General features: G+C 41.0%; 1 protein-coding gene across 2 annotated transcripts in view; it reads right to left on the bottom strand.

Moving 5' to 3' along the window:
• The window catches only part of LOC113405371 (polypyrimidine tract-binding protein 3), a 98,115-nt gene that overhangs the window by 72,298 nt on the left and 6,387 nt on the right, over positions 1–19,430 (bottom strand). The window contains exon 2 of one of the 2 annotated variants that reach the window (XM_026646546.2): positions 16,738–16,771. The exons of the other annotated variant lie outside the window; for it this stretch is intronic. Coding sequence (XP_026502331.1) covers positions 16,738–16,771 — 34 coding nt within the window. The remainder of the gene's footprint in view (positions 1–16,737; positions 16,772–19,430) is intronic. 2 annotated transcript variants of the gene reach the window in all.

The raw sequence follows: 19,430 nt of genomic DNA on the forward strand, positions 1-19,430 counted from the left end.
GCAACATTGAAATCAAATATGGTTAACAGTCTGTCTTCCACTCAGCTACTTTTTCATCCCTATGAAGCTCTGGATGCATTTCCAGACAGAAGATAAACCGTAATCCCACTTCATCAACATTCTTACATGATCAACATATAGGTGCTTCTCCCTCTTACAGGAAATTATTTTCTACTTTATTCCTGTGCCTCATACTCAACAGCCTAGAAAGGAATGGATATTCCTTCAAACTTGTTTGTAAATAAAAGCAGTCACTTATCTCTGAAAAGCTGTTCTTAAAACAGTGGTCTAACACAAAGCTACAGATGAACACTTCTTTCAACACTTTTTAAAAGCATACAGAACTTTCTTCTTATGAGGTTGCTAAAATAGGGGAAATAAAGACTATTATGAGTCAAGCCTAAACTAAAAGGGCTTTATGTCCTAAAATCCTAAAAATTATCAGATTTAAATGGCACAGATTTACCTACATAACAGAATCAGAAAACCCAAACACTATAATATTCTGTATGTCTAGCTTGCATGTGGCTCCTAGCAGGATCAACATTATTCTTTCCTAACATACTTTCCTCAAGAGTCAATCACACGAACCAAACATGCAAATAAATCAGAACATGCATTGGTGAACCAGTAGCTACGTCAAATTATCCAACACCAAAGAGAACCTGAAGGGGCAAGAAGGTGGAGAGGAGGATTGGCTGCTATTCCAACTAATTTCACAAGATCTTAAGTGCCTACTCACTCTAAGACTACTCGATTACCCTGAAAATAGATGAGGATTCAGAGAATACTCAAAACTAACATGAAACATTTTCAAAATGACAACATTCATTACACTAAACCTCTATCCATAATTACCAATCAAAGGTCTTTATATTCCAATTTTAAATTGTGGGAAAAATATATTTAAGGAATGCTCACCTAGTTACCTAGTAGGACTTGAAAAAATACCATGACACACAAATTAATCAATGCAATGCATTTGATTTGCCATAGACTGTCCTATTAATAAGATCAGAAAAGCAAAAACACCTAAGACTGGCTGGGTTTTATTTCTTTAGATTAAAGAAATAAAAAGCAATTAAAAAGGGACATCAAACTGATAATCACGAATGCTTGAAACCTGTGTACCTACCAGTTACAATATCGAGATTTTATATAGGGCTTTTCATCAGTAGATCTCAGAGTGCTTTACAGAAGGTGGTCAGTATCATTAGGCCCATTTTTACATTGGGGAAACAGGCAGAATGGTGAAGTGACTCACCCAAGGTCACTTAACAGGCCAGTAAGCCGAGATAGGAATAGAACCAGATCTACTGAAAAAAAAATTCTTCATGTATTTGACAGCACTTTGTGTATAGTCACTTTGGTTGTTTCCGCTGAAGCAGCTTCTTCCCTGCTGAACAGATCCTTTTACCCACACAGAAGAGTATTAAATTCAGGGCATACTATTAGAAGGATTCCCTATAAAAAAAATATATTTTTAAGTTACTCAGTTTTTAAAAATCCAAGCTGACAATGCCACTTTACATTCAGGGTAGTCACCAACTACTGCAAGAGAAAATTGAAGGGATCTTCTGGAAGAGACCTGTTTCATGTTTAAAATGTAATCTGAACATTCCTTCCCCATTCTGGAAGGAGATTTTCATTTCAATACACAACTGTGATGCATTCATTTTATAATATAGAGAAAAAGACAATTAGGTGTATACTAGTCAAAAGCTAGTAGCAGTTATGAATAAGCAAGCAGCTAAAGAATGGTGTAAATGTCATTTCTCCTGCTGATTGAATACTTTACCATCACAAAATCTCTGACCAGCAGTATCCTAGGAATCAATGATATAAGAGTAAGGCCATATCTACACTACTAACTTTGGTTGAAGCAAGTTATGTCAGAGTGCAGCCATCAAAGTTTGTATGTTGCTCAGGTGCATGCATACTTGGCTGCTTGCGTTGGAACTGCAGGTACTCACCAGGAGTGCACCTCTGTTGATGCAAAGTGCAGTGCACCACGAGTAGGTATCCCAGTGTGCCATGCACTGCTGTCCAGTGCAATGATTTTGAGACATTTTTGCAACCTGTTGTGGGGTAGAAATTACGTGTGCAGCAACCTCTGGGAGTTAGGGGTCAAGTTCACAGCATAGGGCTTTCTCCATCCCATAATGCCATCCCTATCCCATAAACCTGCATGGCGCATTATGGTCTCCACTGTCTGACAGAAGTACAGACCCCGCAGACCTCTGTGCTAGTCCAATGAAAGTTGCAAATACAGAACATGATTCTCCTGTATTAACAGGCCCACCAGAAGTACAGCAACAATAGGGGACATTAGGATTTCTTTGAGGACAGTTTGCTAAGAAACATCGAAAAAACTATTCAAAGTTGTTGGTGGCATTCATGAAGCAGTAGCAGTTGATGGAGAGCCCCTTCTGGGCCCAAGAAATGAGCACTGACTGGTGGGATTGCATCGTAATGCAGCTTTGGGATGATTAGCATAGGTGAAAGGCCACATTCCAGGATCTGTGTGCTGGGCTCACCCCAGCCCTCCAGCACAGGGACATCAGAATGGAAGCTGCACTGAAGTGGAGACACAATCACACTCTGGAAACTTGTAACACAAAAATGCCACTGGCCAATGGGAAATCACTTTAGAATTGGAAAATCCACGGTGGGAGACAGTGTCATACAAGTATGTATGGCCACTAATTTTCTCCTGCTACTCAGGACTGACTCTCGGCAACTGCGTAGTGGAGGGATTTGCAGCAATGGGGTTCCTAAACTGTGGTGGGGTGGTACAGGCCACACATATTCCTATCTTGGCACAAGCATGCCTTGCCACAGATTACATCAACAGAAAGGAGTACTTTTCTATAGTTATGAAGCACTGTTGGACCACTGAGGATGCTTCACTGGTATCAATGTGGGCTACTGAGGGAAAGTGCAGGACGTTCGCATCTTTAAGAACATAAGACTGCTCAAAAAGCTGCAATCAGGGACATTTTTTCCCGACCAACAGATTACCATTGGCGATGCTGAAATGTCAAAAGTGATTCTGGGGACCCAGCCTACCCCTTGCTTTCCTGGCTCATGAAGCCATATATTGGCCACCTACACAGCACTAAGGAAAGAGTCAACTACCAGCTCAGCAGGTGTAGAACTACTGTTGAATATGCTTTTAGTAGACAGAAGGGATGTTGGCAGAGTTTACTCACTAGATTGGAGCTCAATGAGAAAAATATCCCAGGGGTTACAGCTGTCTGTTGTGTCCTGCATATCATCTGTGAGGAAAAGGGGGCAAAACTGCTGCCAGGGTGGAGGGAGGAAGAGCAGCTGTCTGCTATGAACAGCCAAACACAAAAGCCATTACAAGAGCCCAATGTAGAGCTAGGAGGGAGGGAGACTTTGAAAAAGCCCTTAATGCATAGGCGCAGCAGTGGTCTGTGCTTCCTGTCGTGTCTTTCCCACACCGCCAACCTTCGTTCTCCGCGCTGTTCATGGCAGCGCTCTCTGTTTCAGGCTCCTCCAAGGTATTCAGGGGATCAGATGGGGCCTTCGCCAAGTATGGCATGCAGCTCTTTGTAAAAGCAGCAGGCATGTGGCTCAACACCAGATTGATTGTTGGTGCCTCTGGCCTTATGGTCTGCCTGGCGAAGTTCCTTGGCTTTCACATGGCACTGCTGCTGATCTTTTTTATACCCCTTTGCGTGCATCCCCAATGCAATCTGCCCATAGATGTCCAAGGTTCTACAGCTGTGCTTGCACAGCCTCTTCTCCCCACAGGCCCAGGAGATCCAATACCTAGTGTCTCCTCCAGGCAGGAGTTCATCCAGTGTGCAGAGCCAGCATGGACATTTGGGCAGCTGCACACAAGGGCTAGCTCCTAAGCATGGAACAGGCATTTCAAAAAATACAGAGGGACTGAAAGGGGAGACTGGCTTCTGGTCTGTTACCCCTGGGGAGGGGGATTTAAAGCATTCTGGAGCAGCTGCTGGAGTCAATACAGGTCATGCAGTGGCTACACATGTATTACATTAACCCTAGTAGGTCAACCATGGCTCCATGATATTCAGGGAGATGGTTTTACTATGTTGCTGTAACAGGGCGCTTACGTTAACCAGAGGCAAATTTGAGTGTGGACACATGTACAAATAGGTCGATGCAAAGCGACTTACATAGGCCTAACTTTGTAGTGTAGACCTGGCCTACATTAGAAGCTATATTCTTATTTATAACAAATTTGTGTGCACAACAAAATCAGTTTACAATATATTTATGTGTGTGTTCTCCATTTCATGTTTCTGTTAAAATGTACCAGTATGCTGCCTCCTTTTGTGTTTGGGGTCCCCAAGTAGGAATATGGAATAAAACAGTCTCTTGACTCATTGGCTGGTAATTTTTTAAGAGTCCTTTCCCCCATCCAGTGACAACATAGTAGTCTGATAAAACTGCATTGCAAGAGATGCTTTTTTAATAGTGTGAGAATATGCAATCTGTCTTATTAAACAATCCAAGGTGCTTTAACACATTTCCAAAATGTACCATCTCTACCAGTTGCTGGGTACGTCAATAGGCATTGTAAAGGAAAACCAGTTTCCAATAAGCCTTAATACCAGTTTAATTATCTGCAAGAGATTCAATATTTTTAAAAGTTTTTAAATAAAAGCCATTTCACAATTTAACCCATTGGGTCAGACTCAAAATATGCAGTTAAGTAAAATTATCTTTATATATTATTTGCAGTTTTTAATATGGTGAGATGTATTGTTATGTAAACAAAGAAAGCACATACCAAACTTCTTTAGCTTTTCTTAAAGGTGCATGGTTGAAGTTGGTCAAAGCACCCAGAGCCCCAACCACAAGTTAATAGATAGTTGATTCTATGGCATAACAAAAACGGAGCGCACTAAGGACGACTGATAGAGACTGACAGAGCCAGAGCATAAACTAGGGCAGTGACTTTCAACCAGGAGTCCGGGGCCCCCTAGGGGGCCGAAAGCAGGTTTCAGGGGGTCCGCCAAGCAGGGCCAGCGTTAGACTCACTGAGGCTCAGGGCAGAAAGCCAAAGCCCCATCACATGGGGCTGGAGTCCTAGGCCCCGAGCCCCGCCACACAGGGCTGAAGCCAAAGCCTGAGCAACGTAGCTTCGTGGGGGCCCCTGTGGCGTGGGGCCCCAGGCAATTGCCCTGCTTGCTATCCCTTAACGCCGGCCTTGGCTTTTATATGCAGAAAACCAGTTGCTGTGGCACAGGTGGGCCATGGAGATTTTATAGCATATTGGGGTAGGCCTCAGAAAGAAAAAGGTTAAGAAGCCCTGAACTAGGGGAAGCACATGATAGTGTTTTTGCTTTATTTTCTATGTTTGATGCAACGATCTCTGAAAGTTTTAATTTAATGCAAATTCATTTTTAAATTCTTTACTGAAAAGGCTCTATTTTGTTCAAATTTTCCAGCTGCAATGGCATTAATAGTTCTATAGCCACCCACTTGTTTAATAATGTCAATTTTAAAATTAGTATTATAGACCACACAAGTGAGACAAGTGTTCAACAAGTTGCACGATGACTTTTGTTCATGGATGAAATGTACTAAGTTGCAACAGGTAAAAAACATGCTGTTTAAATATAGCAATCAACATTTCTTTTACAAACCAAACCAAGGAAAGAAATTTGGAGGGGGAAAAAATTAAAACTAGTTTGAACAGTTGATGATGTCATTTGCACTATAAACTTGCATTTATTTACAAGTCTGATTTTTTTACCTGGGGAAAAAATCAGTGACAAATTGATTATACTGAAAAGGTTAATAGGGACACAATTTCTAACTCAAAGAAATTAAAGTTTTACTTCAACATCTTTGCAATGTACCAAATAATCCTGTGACAAAGTGCAGCCCTCTCCTCCTGTTATCTTGTACAAATGGCTCTAACAAGACCAGTTTGTAGACACAGACACATAGTTAATTTGTGACCTATGTGTAGTTTACTTGTGTTATCTCAACCACCACCCTCTTCCAGTCCTGTGTAGCAACTCCATTTACAGTGATATACAAACATCATCCCCTTTTGCCAGAGGGAAGAGATCTCTCCACACAGATCTCCCTTAATCCCAGTGGTTTTCAAACTGTGGGTCGCGACCCAGTACTGGATTGTGGAATGTAAGGCACTGGGTCGCAGCAGCTCTGGTCAGGACCGCCGACCAGGCCATTAAAAGTCCCGTCAGTGGTGCTGCCCGGCTAAGGCAGGCTAGTCCCTACTTGTTCGGACACCGCGCTGTGACCTGGAAGTGGCCAGCAGCAGGTCCAGCTCCTAGGTGGGGGGGGCCACAGGGCTCCGCGTGCTGCCCCGGCCCCGAGCACCGGCTCTACACTCCCACTGTCCAGGAACCAACCAATAAGAGCTGGGGGAGGGGGCGGAAAGAGGCAGCGCCTCCAAGCAAGAGCTATGCAGAGCCACTTGCGCGCTTCCGCCTAGGAGCTGGGCCTACTGTTGGCCGCAACGCGGTCTGCGGTGCCAGGATAGGCAGGAAGCCTGCCTTAGCACCCCCGCTGCGCTGCTGACCAGGAGCCACCCGAGGTAAGCCCACACCCCAATCCCCTGCCCCAACCCAGAGCACCTTCCTGCACCCCAAACCTCTCATCCCTGGCCCCACCCCAGAGTCTGCACCCCCAGCCCAGAGCCCTGACCCCCTCCCGCATCCTGACCTGTCCCAGCCCAGAACCCCCCCCATTCCTGGCCCCACCCTGCAGCCCTCACCCCAACCCTCTACTCCAGCTCTGAGCCCCTCCCACACCCCAAACCCCTCATCTCCAGCTCCACTGGGTCACATGCATCAATAATTTTCTTCAACTGGGTCGCCAGAAAAAAAGTTTGAAAACCACTGCTTTATCCTGTCTAGCCACTCCCACTCTCTCTCTCATTGCCCCTTATGCACTTCCTTACTCTGCACTTTTCTACTTTTTGCAGTTAATGGATTAACTAGCTCATTAGCTCGCCCAGCTCACACTGATCTAGTAATTAGCCTCATCTTCCCTCAATCAGGTCCTTCTCCAGAAATTACCTGGACTTACAGTGAGCAGAGTACTGGTTCTCAGCACTCTGATAGATCCTTACATATACCACTACGTACTATACTTTTGACAAAGTTTCAATACAATTTAAGATGACGTTGATACATTATATCATTTTAATATAGATCAAGCTCAAATATGATCCAACTCCCCACAAACTTTTATACAATTTAATAGATTCTTACAAATTACTTTTAAATAAAACTTTTGCTTCTGAAGTCACCAAATCTCAGAATTTTAACCTTTTCAGTTGAGTAAGGAAAAGAGTTCCTCTAATTCTGCAATGACAGTAAGAATAATAAAGTGAACTCAATTAACTAGAAGTATTAATTGCATTTATCAGAAGCTGGGTGGCTGCATCACTGATAGAGGGCTGCATGGACTCTACCTTCTGCCATATACATTTAGGAATGCAAAATCTCATTTCATAGTTCAATAGATGGCAAACTGTGATACTCCCTATTACAAGCCCTAACTTATAAACTACTATTCTGCTCTACTGCTGAGAAACATATTAAACAAATTTGATCGTGTTTTTAAAAAAAAAGAGACATGGCGATTTCTGAACTGTGTGGATCATGCTGACCTGTGTCACTTTTCTTTTGTAATATTTGACATTCCAAATAGACTTGCTACACACACTTAAGATTTAACAACATTTCTGGAAAGGAACAGAAAATTTCTACTGTGACAGGAAAAGCCATTCAAAATGTTAGTCTATACAATGAGCTGTCCAGAATTCTACTGCTAATTAGAGACAAACCAGCCATTAAAAACAATTCACGCTCATCCATGGCAAAAAGCGTGTTGTCCAATACAAGTTGAATCATCTCCATCAGCTCGTACAGAATCTCAAATTTCACTTACAGAAACAGTCAAGTCTCAAGCCCTCATGGTTGCAAAAACCTTTAAAAAGTGTGTACCGGGTATAACTGATGCTGCATCTCCCAGGCAGCGGGAACTGCTGATTGTTTTCTAAGTTAATAAGAGAACAGCTTCTGCTATTGCACTGCTTGGACTGTAGACTTCCCAGCTGAACAGCAGAGCACATGGATGAACAGCTGTAATGAGCCTTTCCCTGCACTCCTAGATTCCCCAGGATCCTAGTTCCTTCAGACTTCCCCTCTCCTAGGCCAGGGCTGTTCTAGCCTCACCTTTCTGCAAGCTGAGATTAATAAATCTAAGGGACTCCCCCATTCTGTTGCCTTGCAGCATTTATCCCACAACTGACCCTAGTTTCTAATTCTCTATGCCTCTGGAGGTAGACTTAAGACTCAGGCTATGTCTACACTACCACTTCTACTGATCTAACTTATATTGCTCAAGGGTATGAATAAACCACCCCCGAGCGACATAAGTGACACCGACCTAAGTGCCAGTGTGGACAGCACTATGTCGGCAGGAGAGCTTCTCCCATCAGCATAACTACCGCTGACCGTTGGGGGTGGATTAATTAAGTCGATAAGAGAGCTCTCTCCTGTCGGCTTAGAGTGGCTACACTAGAGAGCTTACAGCAGTGCAGCTGTAAGCTCTCTTGTGTAGCTATAGCCTTAGTTCCTTATTTCCCCATCCAGGGAAAGATCAAAGAGCCCAAAAGCTCTAGTGTACTTCTCCATAAACATGCAGGGAATAAGGCAGAACCCTCAGTCCCTCTGGAGAGTGCAGAGTGTGAGCATTCAAGAAGCTAGGTCAGGCACCTGGCAACAGGGGAACAGATGACGAGTGACTGTGGTTTTGAAGTGCTTCTGCTGAGATGTAATGGATTTGGTGGGAAAGGGAAGATAACTGATGTCTCAGACATGAAAGGTTAGTAAATGGAGGGGGTCTCTGTGTCAACAATACAAATGGGGCTTGTCAGAGTGTCACTGACTTGATCAGAGTGAAGAGGATAAGAAATAGGCACAGTGTGTGTGTGTCCAGATGAATGTTTGCACACTTAATACGTGCATGATTTTATAGAGTAGGGATTGTCAGTCTCATATGCAAGTAAAGGTGAATTAGATTTCTTCCCATGCTGATAAGCTCTCTTGACAGTTTTGCCAGACTGATGGAAGTATTACACAATTTTAAAGAGGAAAAAAAAAAAAAACCTAGATATTTCCTATATTTTATTATGGTGAATCAAAAACTCACTGCATTTGTTTGGCTGTCTTTGGTTCCAAAAACCATGGAAACCTACATTTCAGCAGTTATTTCCTCTCTCTCCACAAACTAAATAGCTTTTCTGGATATTCTGCAAATTTCCAATTGTTTGCCAGTCTCCAATGCTGGCTTTTTTCCTAGTAAATTCACATAAATTCATTACCCTGCTGTATATGATACAAGGAATACCTACATATTAAACAAAAAAACAAAAAAGGTGTCATCTGTAAAAAGTCATGTTTTCCTCTCTTCTTCCCCCATGACCTTCTGCAACATAGTCCAAGGTTAGCATACTGGGAGAAAACAAAAGCAGAAAGGCCTGGATTCTGCAGTTGTTTCTTTAATGTAGTAAGGAAATTAAATAGTTTCTCTAAGACTGAACTGACCAAAACTGGAACAAAAATTGAAAGAAAGATTTTATTTGAGAAAACAGCCCCACATTCTTTTCAGTAAAAGTCTCCCAATCACTACTACAGAGGCAAAATTAAAATTGAGGGAGTACTAAAGTTATCTTCCGTATCTAGTTCTTTGGAGATGTCAAGGAGGCTTCCCACTTTGGGGAGATTAACTCCAATAATGTGGGCCTGTAAAGAGCTAGTTGAAAATCGATGGACTACTCTCCCAAATTGGACTATATCTAGTTGCCAAGTCTAGAGAATAATGCTGCATAAATGCTCAAACTGACTCCAAGTAACAACCTTGCACACCTCTGAGATAGACACATTCCTCAAACATTGCTTTTGGCCTGGTGGAACATGTTTCAGGACTATGAGATAAGAGAGACACCCACAAGGTCATAAAATGTTTGTATATAAGGTTGTATCCACTTACACAAGATGAGCAAAATTTATCTGAACTTATTTTTTTTTTTTTTTATAAACTACAGTCTAGAAACAGTAATTAAGGGTTCTCAATCCACACAACCTAGCTTCCCATGGTAGGAAATGTGGCTTAGGAGAAAAATAGCCATCAGGGCCTGGATCTTTAATTCTTCATATTCAAAATGATTACCAACAATACATTTTTAAGAGAGAGGTATCATTTGAGCCTTTAAGAGAATGATCACTGTAACTCCAGCTTCTTAAATACTAAGTCCACAATCCTACGGTGATTCGTGAATAGATTGGTAAGACAGTACATAGTTCGTTTAAGAATCTTGACAAGTTATTCAAACTACTTCTACTTGAAAGTAGGAAGCCAATATCCAACAATACAAAAATAGAAAATATTCTGAGCAGCTAATCTGAACAAAGCAAGAGAAATCTGCATAGCTAGAAAAAATGGAACTTGAACAAAGTCTGTGTGTCATAACTTACTGGTTGGCAGATGGTGGGATGCCGCCAACAGAAAAAAGTCAAAGGCAGAGAAGCAGACCTTTTCTTATTTCACTACCATGATAGCCGTTATATTTATTGGACAGTGGCTGTTTGGCCTCATGAACCTGTAGGTGTAATGTTGAGTAATACTCTCTCCTATATGTTGAAGAGGTTGGGTTTGTAAGTAGACCGGAGCTCTAGCGGTGAGGCTCAGTGGTTTGCTCATCCAGCAGCCTTTTTCAGGCTGCATGCCTTCATTAGGTCTTGGAATATCATTCACAGATTGTAATTACAAATAAATGAAGGTCCATAACTCCCTGCAGTTAATTAAAGTGAACTAAACTCTCTTTTTCCACACGTCCTCCTTCCAGGCAAAATACTAGATAGGATTCCTATTACGTGACTACAAAGCACTTTTGAAACTAAATTATTTTTACACTGGTTAAATCATTGAACATAAATCCGGAATGTATTTTTTAGCTTCCAAATGAATCAGACCCAAAACACCAGTTTTGAACGATATACTTTGTCCGGGGGGGGGGGGGGGGGGGGGGGGAGGGGGGGAGAAGAGAGAGATAACATGCAGCATCTAAAATGGTAAGAGCGGAATTTTACAATGGCTTGAAGCAAATTTTTGCCTCATTGAAGTAGCACAGGTGGAAGTGAGGGCAGAACTGGACAAGCCAGGCAGCATTGCTGAAAAGGATCTGGGGGTTATAGTGGATCACAAATTGACGATGAGTCAACCATGTGATGCAACTGTAAAAAAGGCTAATATTCTGGGTTCTATTAACAGGATTACCATATGTAAAATATGGGATCTAATTGTCCCACTCTGCTCAGCAGTGGTGAGGCTTCAACTGGAATGATGAGTCCAGTTTTGGGCACCACACATTAAGATGTGGATAAATTGAAGAGATTCCAGAGGAGAGCAACAACAAGAATGATAAAAGGTTTAGAAAGTCTGACCTATGAGGAAAGATTAAAAAATTGGGCACGTTTAGTCTTGAGAAAAGACGACTGCGTTGGGATGCAAGTCTTCAATATGTTAAGGGCTGTTATAAAGAGGATGGAGATCAACTGTTCTCCATGTTCACTGAAGGTAGATTGCGCGCACACACACACACACACACACACACACACACACACACACACACACACACTACTGTAGGTGACATCAGCAGTTCATTCACAGATGGAGGGACTTTGGATCATCTGAGGAGAGACGGCAACACGGACTTGCCAAAACTGGCATCTTCAAGAGAGGACTGAGTGATGGTATAATGAGTAGAGAAGGTACACACAGGTGACTGTTGCTTCCTTGCATATATCCTCTTGCGACATTGCTCAGGAAAGCTGAAGTGGTGCACTAAGTTCTGGTAGAGTGAGCGGTTTTTCTTGATGGAGAAGACACTTCAGAAAGCTCATGGCAGAATTTGACAGAGTCAGAAGCCCAGTGAGATTTGCTGAGATGACACTGGTTGACCCTTAGCTCTTTCAGTGTAAGCCACAAGGTCTGGGGAAAGATCTAAAAGGGTCTTGTATGGTCCAAGTAAAACACCATCTACGAACATCCAAGATATGGAGGTGGTTCCTTAGCCTTACACAAATGGGGCTTTGGGGAAAATATCAGAAAGTTAATGGTTTGGTTTAGAACAGTGTTTCCCAAACTTGGGACGCCGCTTGTGTGGGAAAGCCCCTGGTGGGCCAGGCCGGTTTGTTTACCTGCCGCATCCGCAGGTCCGGCTGATCGCAGCTCCCACTGGCCGCAGTTCGCCGCTCCAGGCCAATGGGAGCTGCGGCCAGCACATCCCTTGGCCCACGCCGCTTCCCGCAGCCCCCATTGGCCTGGAGCAGCAAACCACGGCCAGTGGGAGCCGGACCTGCGGACGTGGCAGGTACACAAACAGCGTCCCAAGTTTGGGAAACACTGGTTTAGAAGAAAGGCTGACACTACCTTAGGCATAAACTTAGGATGTTGCCTAGGGCAGTGCTTCTCAACCAGAGGTACGCATACCCAGAGGTCTTCCAAGTGGTACATTAACTCATCTAGATATTTGCTTAGTTTTACAACAGGCTACGTAAGAAGCACTAGTGAAGACAGTACAAATTAAAATGCCACACAATGACTTATTAATACTGCTCTATATACTATACACTGAATTGTTTTTATTTTATAATTGATTTATTTTATAATTATATGGTAAAAATGAGAAAGTAAGCAATTTTTCAGTAATAGTGTGCTGTGACACTATTGCATTTTTATGTCTGATTTTGTAAGCAAGCAGTTTTTAAGTGAGGAGAAACTTGGGGTATGCAAGACAAATCAGACTCCTGAAAGGGACACAGTAGTCTGGAAAGGTTGAGAGCCACTGGACTAGGGAACACCTTGTCCTTATGAAAGGCCATAGAAAGAGGGTTGGCTAGGAGAGCCTGAAGTTCTGAAACCCTCCTTGCATAAGTAATTGCCACCAAAAACGCCATCTTGGAGCTGGCCAAGAAGTTAACAATTATATTTAGATAAAAGAACCTGATAATTGGCAACTCTCATTTTAAGTGTGGCAGTGGAATAAGCCTTACACCCATACAGATAGTTTTAGACTGGGATTGGCAAAATCATTTGTTAGTGGTTGCAACCACCAAGGAATTAGAAGCTGGGAGAGCGAAGTCTCGTTGAGTGACTTGGTATCTTCTGTCTACCCTAGCCAGAGGAGGTAGAGAGGCCAAAGTCTGCCAGAGCCTTCACAGGGTCTAGTAAAGCTTTGCTGATAGGAAGGGCAACCCATTCCTGGAACAGGTATCTGTAAGATGTCCAGGAAAGCATGCAGGTTCTCCTGCACAATCTCCACCTGGACACCTAAAAAAAGATAACCACCATCTTCATTAGGATCTGAAAAAACTCTGGAGTCCTCTGAGAGGCAGCCTACTCTAGAGTTACCACTTTGTCCAGCAAAGTGGAAGAGATGTGAAGAGGAACGTCCTTCCTCCATAGAATCCATGGCATCAGGTTGCAGGATGGCAGGAAGATGCTGAGAAAGTTCTGTAGTGCAGGAGTTAAGTCTAGAATCTCTCAGGGTAGACCAAGACCAATAAGGCCATGGAGGAAAAGACAATCTGAGACATCGATAGTGGGTGACCCAAGTTGAAAGTTCCTGTAGGGAACCAATCTTGGGTCTTTAGGTTTGGTTTTTGAAGAAGACCTGCAGGGTGATCTAAAGGGTCTGGAATGAGAAACAGACTACTCTCTCTGAGTTCAAAGAAAAAACAAACATCCTCGGAATAGGGAGGAGCAGTTCCCACTGGGGTTTGAGGATGTTTGTACACAAGACACGGACAAGGTTCAAAGCAGGCAATAGTTGGGATGATCAAAAGGCGGACAAAGTCATCAGCACTAGTGGTGTGAGTAAGCCCGCAGACTGTATCAACAGTGCCATGTACATTGTTGGTGCTGGAAGAGTGGGGATAGCTGCAGAGCACGTGAAAAGTGCCAGCCCCGGGTGAATTCCAGCATAATCCGTGAGTGTATCAGCAGAGCTGGAAGTGCTGGTATGACTAAAGAGTGTATTGATGGAGCCACAATGGCCACAGAGTGTTAATGGCACCAGTTGTGTTGATGGGGCAAGCAGAGGAATCTACTGCACCAGGGAAAGTCAGGTAAGGAAAACAAAGGAGATTCCTTCTAACAAAGAAACCTGAGCAGTCAAAGCCTCTCAGCTAAGAGTATCTGTGCCAACAGTGCCGAAACAGACTGAGGAGAGGAAGAAGGATCCAGCACAATCTTGGATCTTTGAAAATCATTGTGCATAAGCCTAAAAATACTTACATGCCAAAATGTCAAGGCTTGCGTACACAAACATGACTTTAAATGTTTAGAGTCTGTGAGGTAGTCTTAATTTTAATCACAAATCTGTCTACCTATGAATTAGGGCTGTCAAGTGATTAAAAAAAAAAAGTATCACGATTAATCGCGCTGTTAAACAACAGAATACCATTTATTAAAATATTTGTGAATGTTTTCTACATTTTCAAATACATTGATTTCAATTACAACACAGGATACAAAGTGTACAGTACTCACTATATATTTATTTTTTATTACAAATATTTGCACTGTAAAAAACCACAAGAAATAGTATTTTTCAATTCACCTAATGTAAGTACTGTAGTGCAATCTCTATCATGGAAGTTGAACTTGCAAATATAGAATTATGTACAAAAAAACTGCATTCAAAAATAAAATAATGTAAAACTTTAGAGCCTACAAGTTCACTCAATCCTACTTCAGCCAATCGTTCAAACAAACAAATTTGGTTACAATTTGCAGGAGATAATTCTGCCCGCTCTTGTTTACGTCACCTGAAAGTGCGAAAAGGAGCTCGCAATGCACTGTTGTAGCTGGCGTTGCAAGATATTCTCATGCCAGATGCGCTGAAGATTCATATGTCCCTTCATGCTTCAACCACCATTCCAGGGGACATGCATCCATGCTGATGATGGGTTTTGCTCGATAACAATCCAAAGCAGAACGGACCAACACACGCTCATATTCATCATCATCTAAGTCAGATGCCACCAGTAGAAGGTTGATTTTCTTTTTTGGTGGTTCGGGTTCTGTAGTTTCCGCATCTGAGTGTTGCTCTTTTAAGACTTCTGAAAGCATGCTCCACACCTCCATCCCTCTCAGATTTTGGAAGGCACTTCAGATTCTTAAACCTTGGGTCAAGTGCTGTAGCTATTTTTAGAAATCTCACATTGGTACCTTCTTTGCGTTTTGTCAAATCTGCTGTGAAATAGTGTTCCTAAAATGAACATGTGCTGGGTCATCATCCGAGATTGCTATAACATGAAATATATGGCAGAACGCAGGTAAAACAGACATGCAATTCTCCCCCAAGGAGTTTAGTCACAAATTTAATTAATACTTTTTTTTAAAAAAAAAGATCATCATCAGCATGGAAGCATGTCCTCTGGAATGGTGGCCGAAGCATGAAGGGGCATACAATGTTTAGCATATCTGGCATGTAAATACCTTGCAACGCCGACTACAGAAGTGCCATGTGAACACCTATTCTTACTTTCAGGTGACATTGTAAATAAGAAGCAGGCAGCAGTATCTCCCATAAATGTAAACAAACTTGCTTGTCTTAGCAATTAGCTGAACAAGGAGTAAGACTGAGTTGACTTGTAGGCTCTAAGGTTCTACACTGTTTTGCTTTTGAGTGCAGTTATGCAACAACAAAAATCTACATTTGTAAGTTACACTTTCACGATAAAGAGACTGCACTACAGTACTTGTATGAGGTGAACTGAAAAATACTATTTCTTTTACCTTTTTACAGTGCAAATATTGGTAATCAACAATAATATAAAGTGAGCACTGTATACTTTGTATTCTGTGTTGCAGTAGAAATATATTTGAAAATGTAGAAAAACATCCAAAAATATTTAATAAATTTCAACTGGTATCTATTTTTTAACAGTGTGATTAATCGCGATTAATTTTTTTGAGTTAATCACATGAGTTAACTGCAATTAATCAACAGCCCTAATATGAATCTTGATAAATGTATAACAAGCCAACAATGATAAATATTTACCGGCAAGTCTATCAGATGTATAGTGCCTAGCACAAAGAGGCTGAGACCTCTAGGTACTACCACAATAAAAATAAGTAATGTTAATAATACATTTGGCATTTTTAAATACAATTGTAAGACTCCAGTTTCTTACTACAACATGCACAAAATCTGAATGCAAAGTGGGCTTGAGAACTAGATTCTCAGATTGAAAACATACGTAATGGGCCTTAAACAGAAGCAAAACAATTGACACCAAATGTCCCTGTCCCAGTTATATTTTGTTACATTGGCATTTCTATGTCCCTAGTCCCGAGTGCAGAGTACAAGCTATTACTGCTCTTCATAAACAATATCTATTTGTAACACTAAATTCAATTTCCAGTAAATAAACTTTTTAAAGTTTGGTCAGAAAAAAACTCATATGGACTTGTAAAGGACAGGAGACTGACTGCTGAACACTCAGTTTTTAAAAAAAATATTGAAGGCTGAAATAAAGGTACAGGACCATTGCTAAGACATAAATAGCACAATAATACATGATTGATATGAACATCAATATGGTATCAACAAGAAATAAAAGTGCTATAAATAAAGAGGTAACAAGTGCATATGAAAGGACAGAAAAAGATTCCTACCTTTAAACCGACTGCTATAAGATCTGTAACAACACTGTATGAAAAAAAATGAAGAGAGAAAATGGAAAAAGTTAGAGAGCAAGTTATTGCAAAGGCAGTGATAAATAAGGTTAAAGAAAGAAAGAAAAACATTGTTATAAATTATAAAGGAAAGAATGTGATGAGTTGTGGATTTTTTTTGTTTTATTTTGTTTTTTGCAAAGGAAACTGGATAATCTAGTAATGCACAGTATGAAATAAAGCAAAGTTTTAGCTGGTGGGAGCAACAAGTGATAGCAATTCCGCTCAGTCACTGTAAAAAGGGCATATAAAATTATGTACTTTTTCATTTTGACATAATTCTCACACACACACACACACACACACACACACACAAAGAAAAGTAAAAGGAACACTGGACAGTAACATTTATTTCTCCCCTGCCCCTGGAACTACAGGTATGTACCAAGGCTATTTTTGTAGCCCAAATTTCCACAGTTCTTCAAAACTGAGCTTGTGTGTATGGATTTTACAGAAATTAGAAAGTTACATTTTAATAAATCATTTCCTCCCACACATCCAGGAAAACGTCATGAAAGTATGTCAAACTATCAAAAGCATCTCAATTAAATCTGTCCTTTCATACCCTTAACTGCTTAACCAATGCTAGGTTAGGGGTATCAAACTCATTCTGTAGAAAGAATTCAACTTTTTAACTATGGTTTCAGCATTGCCAACCCCAAGTGACCAAAAATGTTAAATCAGGCCCGCAAAATCATGAAGATTATAAAAAATGGGGAGGGGGTATTTGCCTTCTGATTTTGAGTCTTTAGGGTTCACATTTTTAAGCTTTTCTCTGCAACCACGAGGGCCAGGAATGAACTTTTATAAACGAAAGCTGAGATTCTCACCTAACCACATGACTCCAAGACCTGAGGCTTTTAAGAAGATACCAAATATTGCAAGAGTGGCAATAAAATCATGAGAGTTCACAACACTTTGGACTGGGGTATAAATTTAGGACTATATGCTACTTTCAGTCCCACTGATGTCAATGAAAAAATTGCATAAAGATGGATGGTAGAATATGAGACCTTTATACATTAGATAAAAGTTCAGTCACTATTTCTTCATGCTATCTAGCTTCACTCAGTGGGGAAAATATGCTTACATTTATGACACCTCAACTCTTGCCCTGTCTTCCCTTTCTATTCTCCTTTCTCCATTTTTCAACCACTTCCCTGACTTTCCCTCTATTTCTTCCCCTTCATTTGCTTCCCTGCAGCAACTTCCAATTCCCATTCCCAGTGGGAAACACTTCCATACTCTACCCCATTCGATCCATTTAAATGAACAGCAATAAAATACTTATGGATATGTCTACAGTACAGCAGCTCAGCAACACCACTGCAGCTTTCCTACTGTAACACTGTAGTTTAGATGCTTCCTCCACTGACGGAAGGGATTCTTCCCATCAATGTAGGTAACCCACCTCTCTGAGAGGCTGTAACTAGGTCAACAGAATAATATTTCCGTTGACCTAGCCATGCCTAATCTACTGTACATCGCACAGGGGAGTAAATTTTTTACACCCTGAGCTATGTAGGTAGGTCAAGCTAAGTTTTAGGTGTAGACCAGGCCTTAATATTGGTATTAGTACCATCTCTAAGCTTTAGAGTTCTCAACACCCCAATGAAATGAATAGAGGGCAAAGGAGTCACCACCTCTCCAATTCATTGTTTCAAGCTACTTGGAGTCTCAAGAAGACAATAGTGAATCAATATATTCTGTTTATATTTGAGAAGTTTTCCTCACAAGCCTAGAATCTTACTATTTTATTTAAATGAATGCTTTCAGTCTGCAGATTCTGCAGTCCAGCTTTTTTTCAAAATACATTTTCCCATTATAATTTTTTTTTTTTTTTTAAACATGCTCACCCCACTCCTCCCCAGAAGGCACTAATGTTCTAGTTGGCTGAGTAGAAAGTTTAAGTTTTGATAACTGTATGGCGATAAGGACTATCTAGTATTATTTTAATAAGGTAGTTTTAACCTAAACAGCGTTATTAAAATAATGTTTTAATAGATATAATAAGCTAATATTAAAAAGTCAGTTTTCTAAAAGAAAAAAGGGATCTAGTGCATATGTATGCACATGGAACTTTGGATCAAACTAAAAACTTTTTAACCTTTTTATCCATGTGGGTATTAAATAAATCATGCCCACTTCTGTATTTGTTTAAGATGCATATTGAAACATACCAATTTCTGCAGAAACCCTTGCCATAATAAGTGTATATTGTGTGTATGACATAGCATTATAAAGTGGTCTTGCAACTAGTTCTACATTTAAAAAATTCTGTAGAAAATATAAATTTGTAAAGAGGCAGTTGCAAAAAAAAGTTTGAATGCTTTACTTTGCAACCTTAACATACCCAAGAAACCAAAACTTTCCTTCTTGGTGAATATACATGGAGAACAGTCTAATCACATAATTATCATCTAGTCCTTCCACAGGTCCCCAACCTCACTTGGTAAACATGTCTGCCACTGTGCAGTGAATGAAGTAGGCAACTGACCAAGGGAAGGATTCTACAGATCCAAGCCAGATTCTCATCTAAATGCTGTCTGCAATTAGAAGACTAAAATTGGAGTAAAGCTATTGACTTAAAACTATTTAAATCTTAATTTTTACACTGATATAAGAATTGGACC

This window comes from Terrapene carolina, unplaced genomic scaffold (genome assembly GCF_002925995.2).
Source record: "Terrapene carolina triunguis isolate 2854851 unplaced genomic scaffold, T_m_triunguis-2.0 Scaffold35098, whole genome shotgun sequence".
Classification (NCBI taxonomy): domain Eukaryota; kingdom Metazoa; phylum Chordata; order Testudines; family Emydidae; genus Terrapene; species Terrapene triunguis.